The following is a 21209-nucleotide window of genomic DNA, read 5'->3' as shown; positions in this document are numbered from 1 at the left end:
TTTTTAAAACAGTGCAAGGAATTTAGCCACAGTTCTTGCACTGCTTGGACAGAGGACATGTAGCTGAATCTCTTGAACTGCCTTGAAAATCTCAACTAGTATATCTGCAACTGAGGGCAAGTGATGAAGTCCCAGACTGTGTCAGGTATTCCTGGGGATTTCTGCACCCTAAAATTAAAAATTCTGCACACAATATTTAAAAATTCTGAATATTTTGTCAAAATACAATATAATCACACCAGTTTCAGTTTTTTGGTAATTTATTTCAAAATACCCATCAGCAAGTATGTCTGTAACAATACAGACAACAATAAAAATTCAGGAAATGTTTTTTTTGGCAAATAGATTCTCTACTAGGCGTATTAATACAGAACTTGATATATTTTGGTGACAGTTATGTTCTGTTTCAGTGAAATTAAATATTGCATTTAAACAAAGTCATTATACAAAAATAGGTTATACAAAAGTATTGTAATGACCTGGCCTAAGAGGGCGCTAGCATCCTAAAGGACTGTTTTGTGTCTGTCTGTCATGTCTTGTCCAAGTTCAAGCTTCTATGTGTATTGTAAGGTTTTTGAGTCACACCACTGTAGTGGGAGGGGGGTTGGTGAGTTTTGTTTAGGATAGGTTGTTAGCATGGGGAAGAGAGATCCAGCAAAAGGTGAGTGTGTGTGTGTGTGTATGTAAGGGTGAGTGTGGAGGGAGAGGGGGTGTTTGTGTGGCTTGGGTCATGCACATGGTTTGCCAGCTGACACCCCTTTGTCTCCAGATGTGGTATGCATGCCCCCATGCCAGGTGCGGGCAGGAGTGCTGGGGCATTCAGTGATAGATGGGAGCAGAGGGGGATGTGTTCAGGCTCATGTGCACACAGAGACGTTATGTGTATATATAACTAATACATTTGAAACACGCAAAACTGGAAAAAGGAAGCATTTCAGTGGAAATCACAAATTTTGCATAAAAATATAAAATTCTGCAGGGAACATTAATTCTGCACAAATTCTGCATTGTGCAGTGTCACAGAATTCCAGTAGTAGTAGTCAAGTGCAGTGGAAACCAGCAGTTCCTTTGGGAGACTCCGAATGATTTTGGGTTTGTCCCTCAGTTTCCCTATGTGTAAGTGGGGATAATGATACTTTCCCCAACAGATGGAAATGCTGTGTAAGAGTTAGATATTATGCATCTACGGACAAAATTCAGTCAAGCATGTAGGGACAAAATTAGTAAGGCCAAGGCACAAAATGAGATTAAACTAGCTAGAGATACAAAGGGTAACAAGAAAACATTCTACAAATACATTAGAATCAAAAAGAAGACCAAGGACAGGGTAGGCCTGTTACTTAATGAGGAGGAAAGACAGTAAGAGGAAATGTGGAAATCACAGAAGTTCTAAATGCCCTTTTTGTTTGTTTCCACCAAAAGATTAGTAGCGATCGGACATCTAACATAGAGAATTCCCGTGAAAATGAGGCAAGATCTGAGGCTAAAGTAGGGAAAGAACAAGTTAAAAATTACTTACACAAGTTAGATGTCTTCAAGTTGGCATGGCCTGATGAAATACATTCTAATACTCAAGGAGCTGAATGAGGAGATATCTGAACCATTAGCCATTATCTTTGAAAACTCATGGAAGATGGGAGAGATTCCAGAGGACTGGAAAGGGGCAAATATAGTGCCCGTCTATAAAAAGGGGAAAAGGACAACTCCAGGGAATTATAGACTAGTCAGTTTAACATCAGTACCTGGTCAGATAATGGAGCAAATAATCAAGCAACCATTCCCAGAGAGTAGTTATCAGTAGTTCACAGTCAAGCTGGAAGGGCTTATCGAGTGGAATCCCTCTGGGATGTGTCCTTGGATCCAGTTCTGTTCGATATTTTCATCAGTGATTTAAATAATGGCATAGAGGGTATACTTACAAAGTTTGCAGATGATACCAAGCTGAGAGGAGTTGCAAGTGCTTTGGAGGATAGGATTGAAATTCAAAACGATCTGAAGAAATGATCTGTAGTAAATGGGATGAAATTCAATAAGGACAAATGCAAAGTATTCACTTAGGAAGGAACAATCAAATTCCACACATACAGAATGGGAAATGACTGTCCAGGAAGAAGTACTGCGGAAAGGAACGTGGGGGTTATTGTCATTCACAAGCTACATATGAGTCAACAGTGTAATACTATTGCAAAAAAAGCAAACAACATTCTGGGATGTATTAGCAGGAGTGTTGTAAGCAAGACACAAGAAACAATTTTCCATTCTACTCTGTGCTGATAAGGCCTCAGCCAGAGTACTGTGTCCCGTTCTGGGCGCCACATTTCAGGAAAGATATGGACAAATTGGAGAAAGTCCAGAGGAGAACAACAAAAATGATTAAAGGTCTACAAAACATGACCTAGGAGGAAAGATTGAAAAAATTGGGTTTGTTTGGTTTGGAGAAGAGAAGACTGAGATGGGGACATGACAACACTCTTCAAGTACATAAAAGGTTGTCACCAGGAGGAGGGTGAAAAAATGTTCTCCTTAACCTCTGAGGATAGGACAAGAAGCAATGGGCTTAAATTGCAGCAAGGGAGGTTTAGGTTGGACATTAGTAAAGGCTTCCTGTTAGGGTGGTTAAGCACTGGAACAAATTGTCTCAGAAGACAGGTACCCAATCTCTTCACTGGAGATTTTTAAGAACAGGTTAGACCAGTGGGGGCCGGGCAGGCAGGGAGTCAGGACCCAGACCCAGACCCTGCCACGCGCAGGGCCAGGCAGTCGGGACCTGGACCCCCACATGCAGGGACAGGCAGCCGGAACCTGGATATTTTTTAGCATACAGCTGTGTACTAATTGGGCTGCGGGTTGACAACCACTGGGTTAGACAAACATCTATCAGGAATGGTCTAGTTATTACTTAGTCCTGCCTTGAGTGCTGGGGTCTGGATTAGATGACCTATTGAGGTCCCTTCCAGTCCTATACTTCTATGATTATTCATCGTCATTAAGCTTTCTATAACTTGCATTGTACAGAGTATATTCATTAGCATGCTTCATTAACAGTCTAACAACGTGTGTCGTGCCGTATGCTGTGCTGTAATTGTTAGAGACTTTCCTAGATCGAGTTCAGTCATCCAGCCGTATTGACTTGAGAATTCAATCCAGGTGATTTGATGACACTCTAGAAGGGTTAATAGATGGTGCTGCACTAGTCAGAATTCGTTTACCTGATCGCTTAGTGGATTAGTGAGCTACACCAAATCAAGGAGGATTAGAGCAGCCTATTTTTCTTCCCCTCTAGGGGGTCCTTTCTCCCAGACGGATCCTCCACCTTTATTTAATCTCTCCCCATATTTATAAACGTCTTGATCTTGCATGTGCTGAGTGCTCCTCACTGAGAGTTGAGGGCACTCAGCCGTGTCAGAATCAAGCCCAGCATTGTTATTTGATATAATTTTCTCCTTGTTCTTGGTAGTTTTGTTTTACCCCAAGCAAATGGATGAATGAGGCTACAGAAGTTCAAACTATTATTAATTTTCCTTGTTTAGGCTCTTTGCTCAAAGTACAGACTACTTGGGAGCAGGTATACATTTTACTCCTTTCTTCCTTTCTGTAATCGTCTTTCTGAATTACACCATGGTAGATGTAAGAATGCAGAGTTCATAGGCGCCAAGTGAAATGTTGGCGATGGAGAGAGACGTTTGAAGGGAGGGTGGAATGTGCATGAATTATCTATTTTCATCCAGGCCGCTATTGTGTTAGAGAATTTAGCTTTTTTAATTTCAGAAGAGTTAACTCCAGCTGTGATTATCCAATGTAATCTGGCTTCATGTTTGAGAACCAGAACAGAGGGACCTGTAGGACCATGTATCATTTCCATGCAAATCTGCTGCATGAGCTAACACCTAATCCTACATTTTCTTAATGAATTATAAATGTATGTATGGTCATTCTAAGTACATGACCACTGGCGTGAGAAGTATTAGATGTTTTGATTCAGAACTCATATGAACTACATATCCCAGAGGAATCCATTTCAGAGAAACATTTGACCTCTTATTTTTATCGTTTCCCAGGCATTCTGGCCTATCCACATAATTTTGCATCTTAAAAGACAGTTCCAAAGCTCTACAAAATTAAAAATCGTATTTCTCTTTATATCTCCACAGTTTCAGACACATCAAGCTGTGTAGATAAAGGGAGAAGAGCAGCATGTCTGATAGACACCATCAGATAAACTGCGAGAAATTAAAGCTGCTTTTTGAAAGGGATTACTATAGATTCTCCAACTTTTAATACCTACAATAAACTTAGTACAATTTAATTTTAATCCAGATTACTGTATTGTCAGATCGTTGCTTAGAGTGGGTCCCATGGTTCTGTATGTCTCACTGATTCGTGTGCTCTTGTTACACAATAGTATTTTCATACATTCCTTTTAGGCAAATGCTGCTATGTCCAGAATTAATTTGTCATTAATTTTGACATTGGTAGTTCGTTCCAGATGCTCTCCTGTGGCAATGCATTTTGCTTAGGGTATTGTGACACATTAATTTAGGTCCCCATGAATATCATTATGTCCCAAGTGTAATGTGGTGCATCCCAGTGTTCCTTCACTCACACTGTTCCCAGACAGTTCTGTGCGAAGCGTTGCATGCTGATCGTACGTGGGGTCACTGGTGGACACGCTTTACAAAAATATATATATATATTTAATTAAAGTGCTTTTGAAGACAAGAGTCTCAGCAGGCGCCGTGAAGACTCTGTGAAGTCAAAAGTGTCTTATGTTTTGTAGTGTAAATAAACTCTTCTTTTCCTATCACCAACGTCCCATTTCTTTTCGCTTTGGCTGCTGTGTTTCTACCATCTTTGCTGTGTTCTCATGCATTGATTTTCCGTTTCCAGCTGCATTTGTATACTGGGTGGAGAGGGTTAAGAAGGTGTTGACTGAAAAAGAAACTACCCTGAAAAGAGAAGTTTATAGCTATCAGTCCAGCACCAAACTAAAGGTCTAAATTTTGTCCACAGAGTTTTTGTGACTTCTAAGTGAGAGTCTGAGGCTAAGTCTCGTCACACTTGTTTGCACTGTGGACCTTTAACACCAACCATCCCAACCTAGAAAATGGAAAAATACTTCTCATTCCACCTCTCCCCCCAAGAGCCTACTGCCTAATTGAAGTGTCTTCCACTGACTGACATTAGCATGTACAAAGGCAAGAAATTGCAGCGTGGGTATTTTTGAGGAGATCTTCCTGCAAACGATACCCTGTAGCAGCTTGCCATTGAGGGGAAGGCATGCTTACAATGTTTAATCCTGTCAGGATTCTGCTAATGCCCATTTCTAGGCTCTGACTCCTCATAGTCGCACCCAGCTGGGTTGACCTATTTCTTATCCATGGGCTGACTATGGGCAAGAGCCAGATGATCTATTTCCTCTGCTCATGTTTTTGTCCACACTACCAGGGATGCCTCTCAGTTCTGAAAATAACCTGTGGTTTTTTTGTTTGTTTTTTGCCTTTGCTCTACACAAGAACATCATACTACCTTAGGCTGTCAATGTTACACACCTTTGTCTAACTGCTAATTTCTCTGGACAAATTATAAGCAGACACCAAGCAAACCGTACGCCTGGATCTGAGTAGAGATAGCCATTAGACTATCAAGCGAATGTATCCTTGTTTGTGAAAAGAGGACTCTCTTCTGAAATAAAATATGTAATTAGATTATGTGAAGCATCATCCAGCCCTTGGTTGGAGTAGCTTTGAAATGTACCATAAATAACTTACCCTGGCACAAGAAGCTTAGTCCAAAAAAAAAAAAAAGGGTGAGTAACACAAAGTTCAGACTGTCTCCCCAGCAGACCTCTGGAGACAGTTTTATGAGTACACCTAAAAATGGATGCTTGTTGTGTCTTTGTATCAGATTTGGCTTGTTTACTTACCCTGAGTTTAAGATGCTATTAAAATTTTAAAGACTGCCAGGCATCTGAAGTTTAATCAGCATCAACTGCATTTTCTCATAGAAATACACAGCATGTGTGACTCTTGCTACAAAATATGATGTGTAAGAAGCCAAAACTTTCATTTATTAGACTAGACAAAATCATAAAAGTCATGCCGGGGCTTGCTGTGACTGAGCATTACATAAGGAACTTTGATCTAATCCACTTTACCTACTCTAACAAGGACCCAGAGATGACATTTTACTGCATGCTTCAGACTGCTCCCTGATGTGAACATCAGGTGTGCTCTGCTGCAGCAGTGCTGTATGTGTTTGCTATGGGGAGGGCAGTTGGGGAGAAGGGTGTTGGCACATCTTAATTTCTGTGTTTAAACCCTCTTTTTCCTTTCTTATTTGCTAGTGCTGGCCTCACATGGAGATAAAAATATATTATTGGCAGAGGGACCCTAGTTGTTAATAGTGCATCACTGACATATATTACTTTGATTTCAATTTCAGCACTCAGGTCTCTACCATAACCCTTTGGCAGATCATTACTGTGACCCCCGTTTACTGAAATTACCCACAGTAGTTCGATAAATTATCTGTTGAAAAGTGCAGCAAAAGGCGAGAAGTGTGTGTGTAGTCTGAGCACAAGATGCAGCACCTTTACAAAACCTTGATTTGTTCAGACTGCTCTGAATGATGCTAGCCGCAGAGGGGAAATTTGTTCGTACTGAGAGAGATTTTTTTCCCTTTAGATTTTTGCCTTGCACATATGCTTCATAATTTCCCTTCCCTGGTTTATCTTCCAGGCGTCCTGTTGTTGAAGCCACAACTATGAAACAAGGAAATAAGCTGCCAAGTGTTAATGACATTAAGTGGAGAGTGGACGTGGCTATATCCACAAGGTAAGGAATAAAAGCCTGCGGGACCAGTGAAAGGGTTTTCCAACTCTAAACTCTAATTGCAGTGCCACTTCTCAATGCTAAAATATATCTCATTGTGAGATTTGCATGCAGTGTTAAACAGTACGGTATGGAGATAACCTTGAGTAACACACAAATCAGGTTATATACAGGGCTACTGTTACATCAGATCAGTCTGTTGGAAATGCTTGCATCATTTGTTAAGACAGTTCATGCATTTTTATGCCTTCTGTTGTTTGTTTAGATTTCTAAAATATGCATGCTAGAAGCTCCCCTCCCTGTATTTGTATGAAGCTCTGTGACATATTCAATATTCCAATATTTTAAAATGCACAATAATAAATTTAATTAGTGCCCTTCCAGTGGCCATAATTGTAACCCAATCCAATCCCACTATGTAATAACACCATATAACAGCTAACCACATCCCGTCCCCTCCCCAAACACCACAAAGGAAGATGAGCTTTGTAGCCTGTGGAGAAGGTGGATAAAGCTGGACTCTGGCAGGCCAAGCATGGAAGTAAAAGGAAACTTCCCTTTTCTTTTGTATCAGAGGAGTTCCATTTCTAGTGCCTCCCCTGACTGCACCTGTGTTTGTATGGTCCAAGGGGAGAGGCAGTCCCTTGGGTAACCTGGGCCTTAAAACCCAAGACTGCCACCTTGACTTTCATCTGGAAGCCCACAGGCAACCTGTGCAGCTCTTAGAGCAGCAGTGCTGTGAGCTCCAGCATATACTATTAGTAAGCAGGCCACCACATTTGGAACTAGCTGCAGTTTCTAAGTGGTGTCAGGGTGTAGCCCTGAGTAGAGTGCATTACAACAGTCTTTATCTCAAAGTGACAAAGGCATGGGTCAGTACACATTTGAAACCAAAGAGGACACTCCCCTTACCAAGCAGATGGGGAAAAAATGCTCTTGCACAGTTACTACCTGCGTCTCCAACAATAGTCTAAACTGCACCCCTGATTTACTGATCATGGCCCCACACACGTTGCAGCTGAGATAACTCCAGCCAGTTCACTTGGCTGCTTCCCCAACTTTCTAACATTGTCTCTGTCTCACCTGGACTGAGCCTCGGTCAGCCAACCATCCTTCGAACCCCAGTCTCCTTTAGATGTCTGGTTATCCTTTCAGATCCATTGGTGGGATCAACTGTAATTGAGAAGAGTGGCGCTGAATATCATCTGCACACTACAGACACAGCAGCTCTTGTCTCCTTACTAAGCCTCCTTGCAGCCTAATTTACACATTGACTAAGAGAGACAACAGAGCAGAACCTTTGCAGTACCCTACATGAGAGAGCTCTTGGGTGGATAAACAATCATCCATAATTACCCCTTGGGACCACTTTTCTGAATAGGAGTGAATCCATTTCAGAATAGTTCTGTCTACTCCTGCTAGGGATCTCACAGTCTTGTGAACAGCCATTTATGATCAGCCAGGCCAAAGTCACATCTTACACTAGCCACGTAGATACGTTGTCTTTGGGCAGAGCCAGGAAGAAAGAGTGACCAGTACTGCTCATGCAATTTCTGTCCCTCAGACTTGGTCTGAACCGAGATTGACCAGGTTGAAGGTAATATGGAGTGCTGACTCTGGTGTAACTGCTTGGTCATCTTTCCCAAAAGAGGAAATCTTCTAGGTAATCTTTCCCAAAAGAGGAAGATGCAATGTGAGTCAGTAGCTGAGATTGTTGGGCTCAAGATAATTTCTTTAGTAGTGGACCCACCAGTGCATCCCTGAGAAGCTGTCTCCTTACCTTCAGTCAAAGAGACGCTGGCATAACACCAACAGTGGCCATGGTGTCTCACTGCCGTCCTTTACCAACCAAGAGGCCCATGGATCTGGTGCACTATGGCGACCCAAAATGGGCAATACTGGCCAAAACTTAGCCAAAGAAGACACAGCATTTGTCTGCTTGAGACATTACCCTGCACCCACAGATGCAGCAAACTATTGGAAGCCAAGCAACTTTTAACTATTAGCTGTGCAGCCAACTCAGAGCGCGGAGGATGTTGGGCACTCGCCATTGACTGAACTGAATTATACAAAGCAGATAGGGTAGTTACAACTAAGGAGTGCCCTGAGGTGTGTTCTAAAGCAGTGGGTCGCAACCAGGGGGCTGCAAGCAAGTTTCAGGGGGTCCCCAAGCAGGGCCAGCATTAGACTCGCTGGGGCCTAGGGCAGAAAGCCAAAGCCCCACCACATGGGGCTGAAGCCTGGGGCTCTGAGCCCTGCCTTGTGGGGCTGCAGCCAAAGCCTGAGCAACTTAGCTTCATGGAGGGCCCTGTTGCATGGAGCACCAGGCAGTTGCCCTGCTTGCCACCCCCTAACACCAGCCCTGGCTTTTATATGCAGAGAAACAGTTGTTGTGGCACAGGTGGGTCATGGAGTTTTTATAGCATGTTGGGGGGGCCTCAGAAAGAAAAAGATTGAGACCCCCTGTTCTAAAGAGTTCCACTCAGATGCCACTACACTGCAAATTCTTTCTCTAAGATAGAGCAAACCATGCAGATAAATAACCTTAGCCTCAATGGCTCGAGAGCCCCATAATAGCTTCACCATTCCTTCCAAACAACTCAGGAACAGTATGTCTTCCACTTTCTGTATTCTTCCCTTTTATTTTCCTTTCCAGTCACCCTGCCACTCCCCGCCCCCTCAGAAATTCTTGTCATCTGGCCATCGCCTCTGCTGAAGAGATGAGGAAGCAGAGTGATCCCAGGCTTCCAGCTCTGATGCTTGTCAGTACCTGACCTGGCTTTGGCAACATACGCTGGTGCAGACAGCACAGGGATGACTCATTTCCCACTCCTCTGGTCACCAAATAGACTCTGGAACAAAATAGCAAGCCACAAACTTAGCACAGTCTCCAGGAGAGTTTGATTCCCCAGCTGGGGCTGCAGTTTAGAGCAGAAGAGGAATGGAAGGGTTTAGGGCACTGTTGTTTAGTGCTGCTTGACATAAGATACATAGGAAGATGGTCTGTGTTCTTTTTTGCTAACAGTATTTGGGCGATTTTCATCCCTATTGTATCTCTGTAGAAATCAGTGGAATTACACCAGGGTTGACTTTGGCTTATCATCTGTCATGATTACAAGTTTGAATACATTTCCTTTTAAATATAAAAGCTCCTTTTTTAGTCTGCTACCTCAGTATGAAAGTGAATTTGATAGGGTTCTGTTAATTTGTGTTCCTCTGAATTTCCTACCCAGCCAAATGTGAATGCTTGATTGAAATGTTTGGAAATGATTCATGTGAGCTCTATGGGACCTCTCTCGGACACCGGAAAGGGTTAACCTATAATGCTATATTATAGCAGTGCAAATGTGTACTATTTTAATACTAATCATGTAAATAATTTCAGTTCATTGGCCCGTGCATTGCAACCGTCCATTTTAATGCTGCTGAAGCTTTCGGATGGGACAGCTCATCGCTTTGAAGTAAGTCTTTATTCTACTAGATAAAGAGAGAGATCCACTTTACGTTCCTTTTAGAAAGTTAAATTGCTATTAAAAAGGTTAAAGCCTTCATGGACAATTCATTGTTTTTCTTTAGTATATTCTGATTTCTGTGCAGCCACACACAGTATATTACGAAACTCCAGCCAAAATGATTTCTTATCTTCTTCTTGGGCATGCGAAACTCAAACAGCTTAATGGGACTAAATCGGGGGGCCCAGGTAATCTTCATCCAAGAATATTAAAGGAATTGGCCCATGAAATTGCAAGCCCATTAATTGGCCCATGAAATTGCAAGCCCATTAGCAAGAATTTTTAATGAATCTGTAAACTCAGGGGTTGTACCGTATGATTGGAGAATTGCTAACATAGTTCCTATTTCTAAGAAAGGGGGGAAAAAAGTGATCCGGGTAACTATAGACCTGTTTGACAGCTGTAGTATGCAAGGTCTTGGAAAAAATTTTGAAGGAGAAGGTAGTTAAGGACATTGAAGTCAATGGTAAATGGGACAAAATACAACATGGTTTTACAAAAGGTAGATCGTGCCAAACCAACCTGATCTCCTTCTTTGAGAAAGTAACAGATTTTTTAGACAAAGGAAATGCAGTGGATCTAATTTACCTAGATTTCAGTAAGGCATTTGATACCGTGCCACATGGGGAATTATTAGTTAAATTGGATAAGATGGGGATCAATAGGAAAATTGAAAGGTGGATAAGGAATTGGTTAAAGGGGAGACTACAACGGGTCCTACTGAACGGTGAACTGTCAGGCTCAAGGGAGGTTACCAGTGGACTTCCTCAAGAGTCGGTTTCGGGACCAATCTTATTTAATCTTTTTATTACTGACATCGGCACAAAAAGTGGGAGTGTGCTAATAAAGTTTGCGGATGATACAAAGCTGGGAGGTATTGCCAATTTAGAGAAGGACAGGGATATCCTTCAGGAGGATCTGGATGACCTTGAAACCTGGAGTAATAGTAATAGGATGATATTTAATAGTGAGAAGTGTAAGGTCATGCATTTAGGGATTAATAACAAGAATTTTAGTTATAAGCTGGTGATGCATCAATTAGAAGTAACGGAGGAGGAGAAGGACCTTGGAGTATTGGTTGATCGTAGGATGATTATGAGCCGCCACTGTGATATGGCCGTGAAAAAAGCTAATGCGATCTTGGGATGCATCAGGAGAGGTATTTCCAGTAGGGATAAGGAGGTTTTAGTACCGTTATACAAAGCATTGGTGAGACCTCACCTGGAATACTGTGTGCTGTTCTGGTCTCCCATGTTTAAGAAGGATGAATTCAGACTGGAACAGGTACAGAGAAGGGCTACTAGGATGATCCGAGGAATGGAAAACTTGTCTTATGAAAGGAGACTCAAGGAGCTTGGCTTGTTTAGCCTAACTAAAAGAAGGTTGAGGGGAGATATGATTGCTCTCTATAAATATATCAGAGGGATAAATACCAGAGTGGGAGAGGAATTATTTAAGCTCAGTACCAATGTGGACACAAGAACAAATGGATATAAACTGGTCATTGAGAAGTTTAGACTTGAAATTAGATGAAGGTTTCTAACCATCAGAGGAGTGAATTTTTGAAATAGTCTTCCAAGGGAAGCAGTGGGGGCAAAAGATCTATCTGGCTTTATGATTAAACTCGATAAGTTTATGGAGGAGATGGTATGATGGGATAACATGGTTCTGGTAATTAAATATTCATGGTAAATAGGCCCGATGGGATATTAGATGGTATGGGATCTGAGTTACCCAGGAAAGAATTTTCTGTAATATCTGGCTGGTGAATCTTGCCCATATGTTCAGAGTTTAGCTGATCGCCATATTTGGGGTCGGGAAGGAATTTTCCTCCAGGGCAGATTGGAAGAGGCCCTGGAGGTTTTTCGCCTTCCTCTGTAGCATGGGGCACGGGTCACTTGCTGGAGGATTCTCTGCTCCTTGAAGTCTTTAAACCACGATTTGAGGACTTCAATAGCTCAGACATAGGTGAGAGGTTTTTCGCAGGAGTGGTGGGTGAAATTCTGTGGCCTGCGTTGTGCAGGAGGTCAGACTAGATGATCATAACGGTCCCTTCTGACCTAAATATCTATGAATCTGTTTTGTTGAAACTTTGGTTTCCAAAGAAATAGTAATCACTCCGAAGTAGTATTGCATGATTTCTGATGATTAACACTTTTTATAGTTTTATTATTGACTTTAATCTTAAAATAAGACAATGTTTTTTTGATGGCTGGGAAGTTACTGAAGCAATTTATGAAATGCTAGATGCCCCACTAAGCCTGTTACTTTTGCCACAGAAGATAATTATCAGGTATCTTTACTCACTTTCTCTTTAATACACATCCTGCTTCCAGAAAGAGAGCAGAAAACTTTGGTGCCTTTTTTACTTCCAATTAAGCAAGGGCATTTTTTGTGTCATTGTACATAATGCCTTCCCAGAAAATGGCATGAACTTGTCTGTACTTTTGACTTTTGTAATAGAATGCTGCACTCTATAAATAACGCTGTGTGCATGAGTAGTTCACCTGTTAGTGCTTTTGGCTTCAATTCATACATTAGTTATCTGGTGGTTATGCGCCAGGTATTGGATTAAATGGTTGGCTTCACAACCTTTACTGTGTTTAACGTGGAAAACTGTTTCACAGAAAGACTTAACATAAAGCTGCTTGGAAAGGCCTGACTGTGATTTGCTACATTGTGAAGTCTTTAAGATGCCATATGACAAAAGATGAAATTCATCACTGTGCAGAGGCCAGCTCCTGAGACTTAAGTGGTGCATAGGCTTTGTGCTAAACTTCTGCACAGGAGTGAATTTCACCCTACCCAAACAAATGAGCACAACTGAAAATTACAAATATTTTCAAAAATCTATTGGAAAATCAGTTCCTCCTTCCCTTAACTGCCAGGATTGGGTTCGAGGTTCCATGTTTTTCTTCCCAGAGGGGACATCAGACACCAAAAGGGCAGTCAGCAATGCAACTCTGCACCTTTTTAAAGGTGGAGCCGTCCTGTCAAGGAGATCTGCTGCTGCATCTCCCCTAGTGCATGCAAATCACCATGCACAAGCAGCATATCTCATTCTGAATCCTAATCCACCTGCCACATAGATCTGGGTGCTGCAGAACTGGATGTGAGCAGGATTTCTACATGTTAGAGCCCCTCTAATAGATCTGGAGGTAAATCTGTCCTCTGGTTCAAAGTGCCTTATTCAAGCAGGCAAACATTCTCCACTTCTGAAGTTTCCTTCATGCCCAAACATGCACACACAGTGACCTGCTAGCTCAGGCATGTTTGTGTTTGGACTGGAAGACCAAGATAATTAATCCAAAGGATTGTTCCACAATGAATAGTACTTTAAAATTATTCTGTTGCACACACACAAAAGTTATATTCCCTCTGGTCTGCTGACCCTTCTGTCTCAAGCCATGTTTGCCGGAGCTGAGTGGTTAAATAAAGAAGGGGGGACTGCAACATTTTGAGGCACATTGCTTGCCTGTCGTTTAAGTGAAAAAAAAAAAAAAACGCTTTTACTACTCAGCTGCATGAGAGAGTCACAATCAGGTGCTGACTTCCTCTCACTTCACTGGTGGTCCATGCTATGCTTAGCAAACGTGTGATAGGAGTTTCATGTTGTGGAAGGAACATTTTAGTCTCACAAGGGGTCTGGCGGCATTAATAGATCACTGCCCCCATTTGGCTTCTTGGGGTTTGCAGTGGTAAAGATAAATCCATTAGATTTGTTTCTTCATGCTGAAAAATGAGTGTCTTCCAAGTGAAATGAGGAATATGGGTGCAATTTTTACATGAACCCATGCACAAGAGGCATTCCATTTCTGTAACCATGTAAGCTCTGTAATGTAGCAATAGCCTCAGCCTCATTAACAATCTGCTTGGCTAGCCTTTGCTTTAAGACCTTGACATTAGCGGACATATATTATGCATTTGTCCATCTATTTTCCAATTGTAATCACATCTGAGGCTGTTACTGTACATCAGTTACTCCTGTGGTTTTCAACCTGTGGGCCGTAGACCCCTGGAGGTCCACAGACTAAGATTTCCAAAGGGGTCTGCACTTCCACTGGAAATGTTTTAGGGGTCCACAAATGAAAAAAGTTGAAAACCATTGAGTTATTCTATCTAAGGGCATCACTTCGCTAGTGAATGTCATGTGAGAATATGACTGTGAATAGTCAAATTCGCGAACGATGCTAACCATGACTTTGAGACAAGGATAAGTTATCTCCGTCATGTCAGCCTACCCAGATCAAGGTTTAAACATCATGGGGCTGACATGATGCTGAACGTGCATCCTCCTTATGTACACCAACTGCAAAATCATGGTCTGCATCCTATAAGCTAATTGGTCTCCTCGCAGCAATGTTCTAACACAATGCCATTTTGTAGCGAAGATAAAGTGTAAAGAGTATATTATCCATACCACCTAATATACCCCTGTACTTCAATTAATCAGGGACTCAAGGTCTCTTTGTTTTAGCTAGACCAAATGCCCATTTGAAGATCCACTGGGGCCTGCAGAAATGTGCACAGGCTGCAAGAATCCTTATTTGGAGCATGGAAGCATCTGGGTAACTCCTCCTAGTGCATTTCAGCCAGGATAAGTCATCACTTCTGCAGCTTATCTCTAATCCAGCCCATGGATCTGATGAGCGGATTTTGCCCCTAGTCGTTAGGATGCTAACCAGCAGGGAACAAAGAAACCTCAGCTTGGAAGATAACTCGAAGGCGAAACTGGTTCTCACATATTTTATTGTATTTTGTCAATCAGCATAAACATCCTGTTAAGTGACTGGGATCATAAAACTTTGTTTAACCTTCTTATTCACCTCCAGAAGAAGGGAGGGCGGGGGGGGGAATAGGAATACAGCCAGCGTGCTGGTTTTAATGTTATCTGAATGTGCATTTTGCATAAAGTCATGCGGCCACATTTTTTCGTAACTGCCTTAACAGTGCACCATTGTCCTGTAATCGCATTGTTATACCTGAGGCATCATCTCCCATAACTACTTTCCCATTTACAGAGCATGAATAGACTCAGAGTTTTTTTTAACTCCAGTACTTATCCAAACAGTTCAAAACGTTCTGGCTGTGACTGACCTGCAAAATGTAAATTATTTTAAAAAAGAACAACTTGTTTTTAAATATATTTGATGTTCTGAAACCACCATCTTGCGTCTAAAAATAAAAAAGTCTCCTCGTTTGAGCAGACCGGAGGCCAGCGTCGGATTCAGTTTAGGTGGGTTTTTCCACCTTTTCCTGTGCTGCTGTAAAGTTACAGAAGAGAGTCTAGTGCATGGGTGAGCTAACTGCAGGCCGGATCTGGGCCGCCAGCCATTTTAATCCGGCCCTTGAGCTCCTGCTGCAGAGCAGGGTCTGGGGCTTTCCTCGCACCGGCGCTCCAGGCGGGGAGCAGGGTTGGGGGCCGCACCATGTGGCTCCCGGAAGCAGCGGCATGGCCCCACTCCAGCTCCTCCACGTAGGGGCAACCAGGGGGCTCTGCTCTGCCTGCTGCCCCTACCCCAAACACCGCCCCTGCAACTCCCATTGGCCCACACCCCCAGCCAGAGCCTGCACCCCTTCCCACACCCGTGCCCCAGCCCTGATCCTCCTCCCACCCTCTGAACCCCCGCGCCCCAGCCTGGAGCACCCTCCCACACCCCAGACTCCTCAGTCCCAGCCTGCACCCCCAGCCAGAGCCCATACCCCATTCCCCAGCCTGGAGCCCTCTCCCGCACCCTGAACTCCTTGTTTCTGGCCCCCACCCTGGAGCCCGCACCTCCAACCAGAGCTCTCACCCCCTCCTGCACCCCACCCCAATTTTGTGAGCATTCATGGCCCGCCATACAATTTCTATTAACAGATGTGGCCCTTGGGCCAAAAAGTTTGCCCACCCCTGGTCTAGTGGGCACTTAAAAACCAGCGCAGCTCGGAACCACCAAAGCTTCCTTGTCTTGAAGAGTCCCAAAGGCATTTTATAATCTGCAGAGGTGCAACAAACTCCTTGCCTGCATCTGTATTAGATATAGTGCAAAGTGCCATGTAACTTACTAAATCATGATTGGTTGATCCTGTGTGGCCTCCTTGGTTGCCCCATCTCAAAAAAGATACACTAGAATTGGGAAAGGTGCAGAGAAGGGCAACAAAAATGATGAGGGGGATGGAACAGCTTCCATGTGAGGAGATTAAAAAGACTGGGAAAAGAGACGACTAAGGGGGGTTGACAGAGGTCTGTAAAATCATGATGGATGTGGAGAAAGTGAATAGGGAAGTGTTATTTCCCCTTCACATGACACATGAACCAGGCATCACCCCATGAAATGAATAGGCAGCAGGTTTAAAACAAACAGAAGGAAGTATTTCTTCACACAAACTGTGAAACCTGTTGCCAAGGGATGTTGAGAAGGCCAAAAGTATAACTGGATTCAAAAAAGAATTAGATAAGTTCACGGAGGTTAGGTCCATCAGTGGTTATTAGCCAAGATGGTCAGGGATGCAACCCCATGCCTTTGGTGTCCCTAAACCTCTGACTGCCACAAGCTGGGACTAGACCACAGGGGATGGATCACTTGATAAATCGCCTTGTTCTGTTCAGTCCCTCTGAAGCACCTGGCACCGGCCACTCGGAAGACAGATACTGAGCTAGATAGACCACTGGTCTGACTTACTGTGGTCATTCTTATGTTATTACCTAGCATTTTGTTAGCCTCTGATCTTTTGCTTAAAATCTATAAAACCTGTCTGAACCTATATGGGCCTGATGTTCTCGAATGTTTTCTGTCTGCATGGGTATATTAGCCAGATGAGTCATAATTCTAATGAATCTTATGTTTCAGGTGCCAGTTGTAAAGTTTCAAGAATTAAGGTACAACGTTGCCCTGATATTGAAGGAAATGAATGATCTGGAGAAAAGAAGCATTCTGAAAATCCAGGACTGAACACTTCCAAACAGCAAATTAATAGAACCACTTGGAAAACCTGAAAGAGAATTGTGAAATGCAAAATAAAGATCCAGAACCATTTTGCATGTATCAGTATTGTAACATAACATTTCTAACATCTGCTGTAAATATTTTTCAATTAAAGTGTTAAAAGCCTCTGCTGTTTTCTCAAACTTATTTTCTCCTAAGAAATATACTTATGAACATGGTATAATCCACTGTTTGTGAGCGCTTCTGTATGATTCATCAAAACATTTTTAAAATAACTGTCCTAATAGATGTAAGAACCATTGCTTCATGATAATGATTCATCTCTAATTATTTTAGAAAGCTTGCTACCGAAAGCCCCTTCATATGTAACATAAAAAAACTTTGCAATGCTTGAAATTAAAAAAACTCTCTGTAAACAGCATGACAAATATAGGAAATTGAGCAAGTTTCATACAAATCAAATTGCTGTCTGTTCTCAAAATATGTGCATTCTCCACAAGTGAGTGAGGTGCAGTGACAGTTTAAAAAGGTAATTTAAAGAAAATTGGGAGCCAGTGGAGCGGGAAAGAAGAAATCTAGTCCAACCAGCTAGAGCTGTGCAAACAGCAGGGGGGTGGAACTTGAGCCTGTAAGAGCCCCTCACCAGGTTGTCATGGGTGGGCAACTGTTCCATGTAGCATGCTGCTCTGGTTACCTGCTGGACTTCCAAGCAGAAATCCAAAGCTTCTTGTTGCCCATTGTTTCCTACTCCTCTTGAGCAGAAAGGTAGCGCAGTGGTGCTTGAGATCCTGATTCAGGAAAGCACTTACGCACATGCTTAAGTCATCCCTTTTGAGAAAAGCACGTAAGAACCGTCCTAACTTTAAGCCTGTGTTTAAGTCCCACTGGCTTCAATGGGACAGCAAGCATGCGTTTAAGTGCTTTGCGGAGTAGGGATGCATGTGTTCATGAACCCAGGCTTCAGTGAGTTTTGCTGCTGGGGAGGTGTGGAGGCTGGGTAATAGCATGAAGACAACACAGCGCATAGGCGTTGGAACCATGGGATTTACCTGTCAAAGGCATTTTACGTAGCGTGTATTGTAGTTTTTAAGGACGGGATTATATTAGCTACCTGCTGATCTTCTGACTCAGTAGCGCCATCTAGTCATCTGGTGCCCCTGTGTCTGGTATGGTTGCAAAACTCTCCCTTGTCCACACACACACACACAGATACATGAAATTAAATGCATGAAGTTTCAAGAAAGCCTTTTTCACTCCCCCATGTTTTTGTGTGGGAGAGGACAAGTCGGTTCTTGGTTTTTTCAGAACCACAATAGGCATAAAAATACACTGACATGATGTTGGACTGACTTCAGACTGTAGCATTATTTTAGACTGCGTGACTTCCTGCTGAAACGAATCAAAATATCTGAAGATTGCAGGGTCACATCTTGTTGCCATAAGCCAGACTTGGCGCTGTATCCAAATGTTCTATTATCTTCCTGAAAGTCCAATGCAAATAAGAGCTAAAGGTCTAAGAGCATGCAGTGGATGGATGGGTGGGAATGCACGTCCTTTGAGAAGGAGTACTTGTCCTTGAGAAGGAGCTATAGCTCATCTTAAGTGATCACTCTGGTGACAGTGTGTATGGTAACACCCATTGTTTCATGCTCTCTATGTATATCAATCTCCCTAATGTGTTTTCCACAGTATGCATCCGATGAAGTGAGCTGTAGCTCACGAAAGCTCATGCTCAAATAAATTGGTTAGTCTCTAAGGTGCCACAAGTCCTCCTTTTTTTTTTGCGAATACAGACTAACACGGCTGCTATTCTGAAACCAGTCCTTTGTGAATGATCGTGTTTTAGAAGGATGTGTAACTGCTTCCATATCATGTTTGCGACAACTATAGTTGTCATCGTCAATTTACCACATTGTTGTGAGCTCTCTTTACAAAATAGCCATTATTCTGTATTCCTATTGCTCAGTGCCAAAGGATTCTAACATAATATCTCTATCAAGTATTCCAGATCCTAGCAAGTGTCCCCTCCTAGCCAGCCACTAGGACAGCTGTGAGCGGAATCCATACCTCTGTGCTCTGGATCTCTGGGGTATTTTAAGCTTCTAGAGCATCAGTAGGCTGCAGGACTAGTTCCTCCCTAGGTCACTCTGACACATTTCGTGGGTGCTGACTCTCATCTGTTAGTATTTCAAGGTAATGGGGCTCCTCAGTCCACCTGCTGTAGGTCCCAGGGGTACAGACTTCCAAGCTACTCCAGTTACTTTAAACACACCCCTCTCCCAGAACTCAGCCCCAAAAGGTGTGAAGTTTCTGGTTTACAGTTTAACTCTCGGAGCCATGCAGCAGTTATGCAGCATTCAACATACAGAGAGACACTTTACTCAGTCTGGCACCTTTGTGCTCTTCTGTACTTAATCATGTAAAAGAGGAGAGTACAGATCATACAAAACATACAAAATAAACATCTGAAACTACAATGTCCCTCACTTTCTAGCTCATCCTTCCCTTGTAAGCCCTTGAGGAATTATCTGGGTCCAGGAAGCCAGGCAGAGAGGGTGTCCCCTCCTCATGCAGGCTGCTGTATGCTAGCTGGTATCTCCTTCAGGTGGGAGCCCCTTACCCAGTTCCTGTGACCTTGTTGTCTCTTGCCCCACACTTCCTCCTCCTGTCCCACTCCCCTTATTCTTGTGATTTCTACCCTTTCTGGGCACCTGGTCTCTCTTGTTTTACTCCCAGTTAACTTTCCACAGCTCCTATCTTCTGAGGAATCAGCTAAACTGGTTTTTCAAAGAATGCAGCTGTTTTTTGTTTTGATTTTTAGCATAAGCTTTGTGAGGTCTAAGTATTGTTGTTAATCTTAAGTATTTCCCATTTCCCCTGTCTGGTGTGTAACTGCTACTGTGCCTTTCAGTAGTGGTTGATCCATGTACATAAAAGCACATTATAAAACCATTTTTCAGAACACAACTTCACAATATAAATCAGAATTCGTAAGTTGTACAGTTCTAGCCCTAACCATCACCTCAATAACCTAATAACCACATCTAATCCTCTCTCATTGGAAAAATGTATTTGAAGCCGTTAGCATTTTCTGTGGTATAAGATATACAGCTGCTGCTTAAAAATAAAGTCTTGTGCCTCTGAACCCCTAGGAATCTCAGGTAAGTGCAATATAACAAGATTTCCCTTCCCTTGTGCAAGGTCGAGGAACTGGGTTGAGGCTCTGAGTGAATGAACAGAGATAGCTGATCGGGAGCAGCGTGACTCAAGCATTTCCACCATAATTAACATTAAAAATACTTAGCTTTCATCTGAGGATCTTAAAATGCTTTGCAAACAAGCCACGCAACATGTCCCTAAGGCCAGGTGCGTTTAGTGACCAATTTATCAAATGGGTCAATTCTCATAGAAGGATATTGACTTGTACAAAGTCATCAGCAAGTTAAGGGTAGAGCTGGCATGCCGCTTAAATTCTATCAGTTTCCTTTAGTGCTAGATTCTAGCACATCAGCCCATCACAGTTCCTATAGAACAATTGTGTTTCCAACTAGCTAGTGAGGCAAGTCCAAACTCCTCCATCTGCCTTGGCAGGTCTTTGATGCTTCTAGAGAAGAATGGCTCAGTAGAGTGAATATATTTTTAGGAGGAGTTTTCTTTGAGAAGAGACAGTCCGAATCCCAAGGCAGTGAGTTGTTTGAGTCTACAAAAAATATCTTCCATGTCTATGAAATCTAAACACCTGTTTGTACTGTAAGTTGCCAAACAAATCAGTGGGTTATGATTTGAGCAGGTAAGAATCCAGCCTTTCACCCACCTACTATCCTGTGTCGATTAAGATCCAGCCCTTCTGACTCCTGGCAGGCACATCTTATCAGTGACTCACAAAAGGCCTGATCCACAGCCTGTTGGAGTCAATGGGAGTCTCTCCATTGACTCCA

The 21209-nt window shown here is 42.7% G+C and overlaps 1 protein-coding gene across 1 annotated transcript in view; it reads left to right on the top strand.

Moving 5' to 3' along the window:
- COMMD5 (COMM domain containing 5) overlaps positions 1-17436 on the top strand; it is a 28891-nt gene extending 11455 nt beyond the window's left edge. Inside the window, exons 5-7 of the mRNA XM_073361363.2 lie at positions 6738-6833; positions 10216-10291; positions 17176-17436. Coding sequence (XP_073217464.1) covers positions 6738-6833; positions 10216-10291; positions 17176-17277 — 274 coding nt within the window. The 3' untranslated portion in view covers positions 17278-17436. The remainder of the gene's footprint in view (positions 1-6737; positions 6834-10215; positions 10292-17175) is intronic.
- The last annotated feature ends 3773 nt before the right edge of the window (positions 17437-21209 follow it).

This window comes from Lepidochelys kempii, chromosome 9 (assembly GCF_965140285.1).
Source record: "Lepidochelys kempii isolate rLepKem1 chromosome 9, rLepKem1.hap1, whole genome shotgun sequence".
Lineage (NCBI taxonomy): Eukaryota > Metazoa > Chordata > Testudines > Cheloniidae > Lepidochelys > Lepidochelys kempii.
Note: the sequence above shows the minus strand (reverse complement) of the source record. Positions and strands in the feature narration are given on the sequence as shown.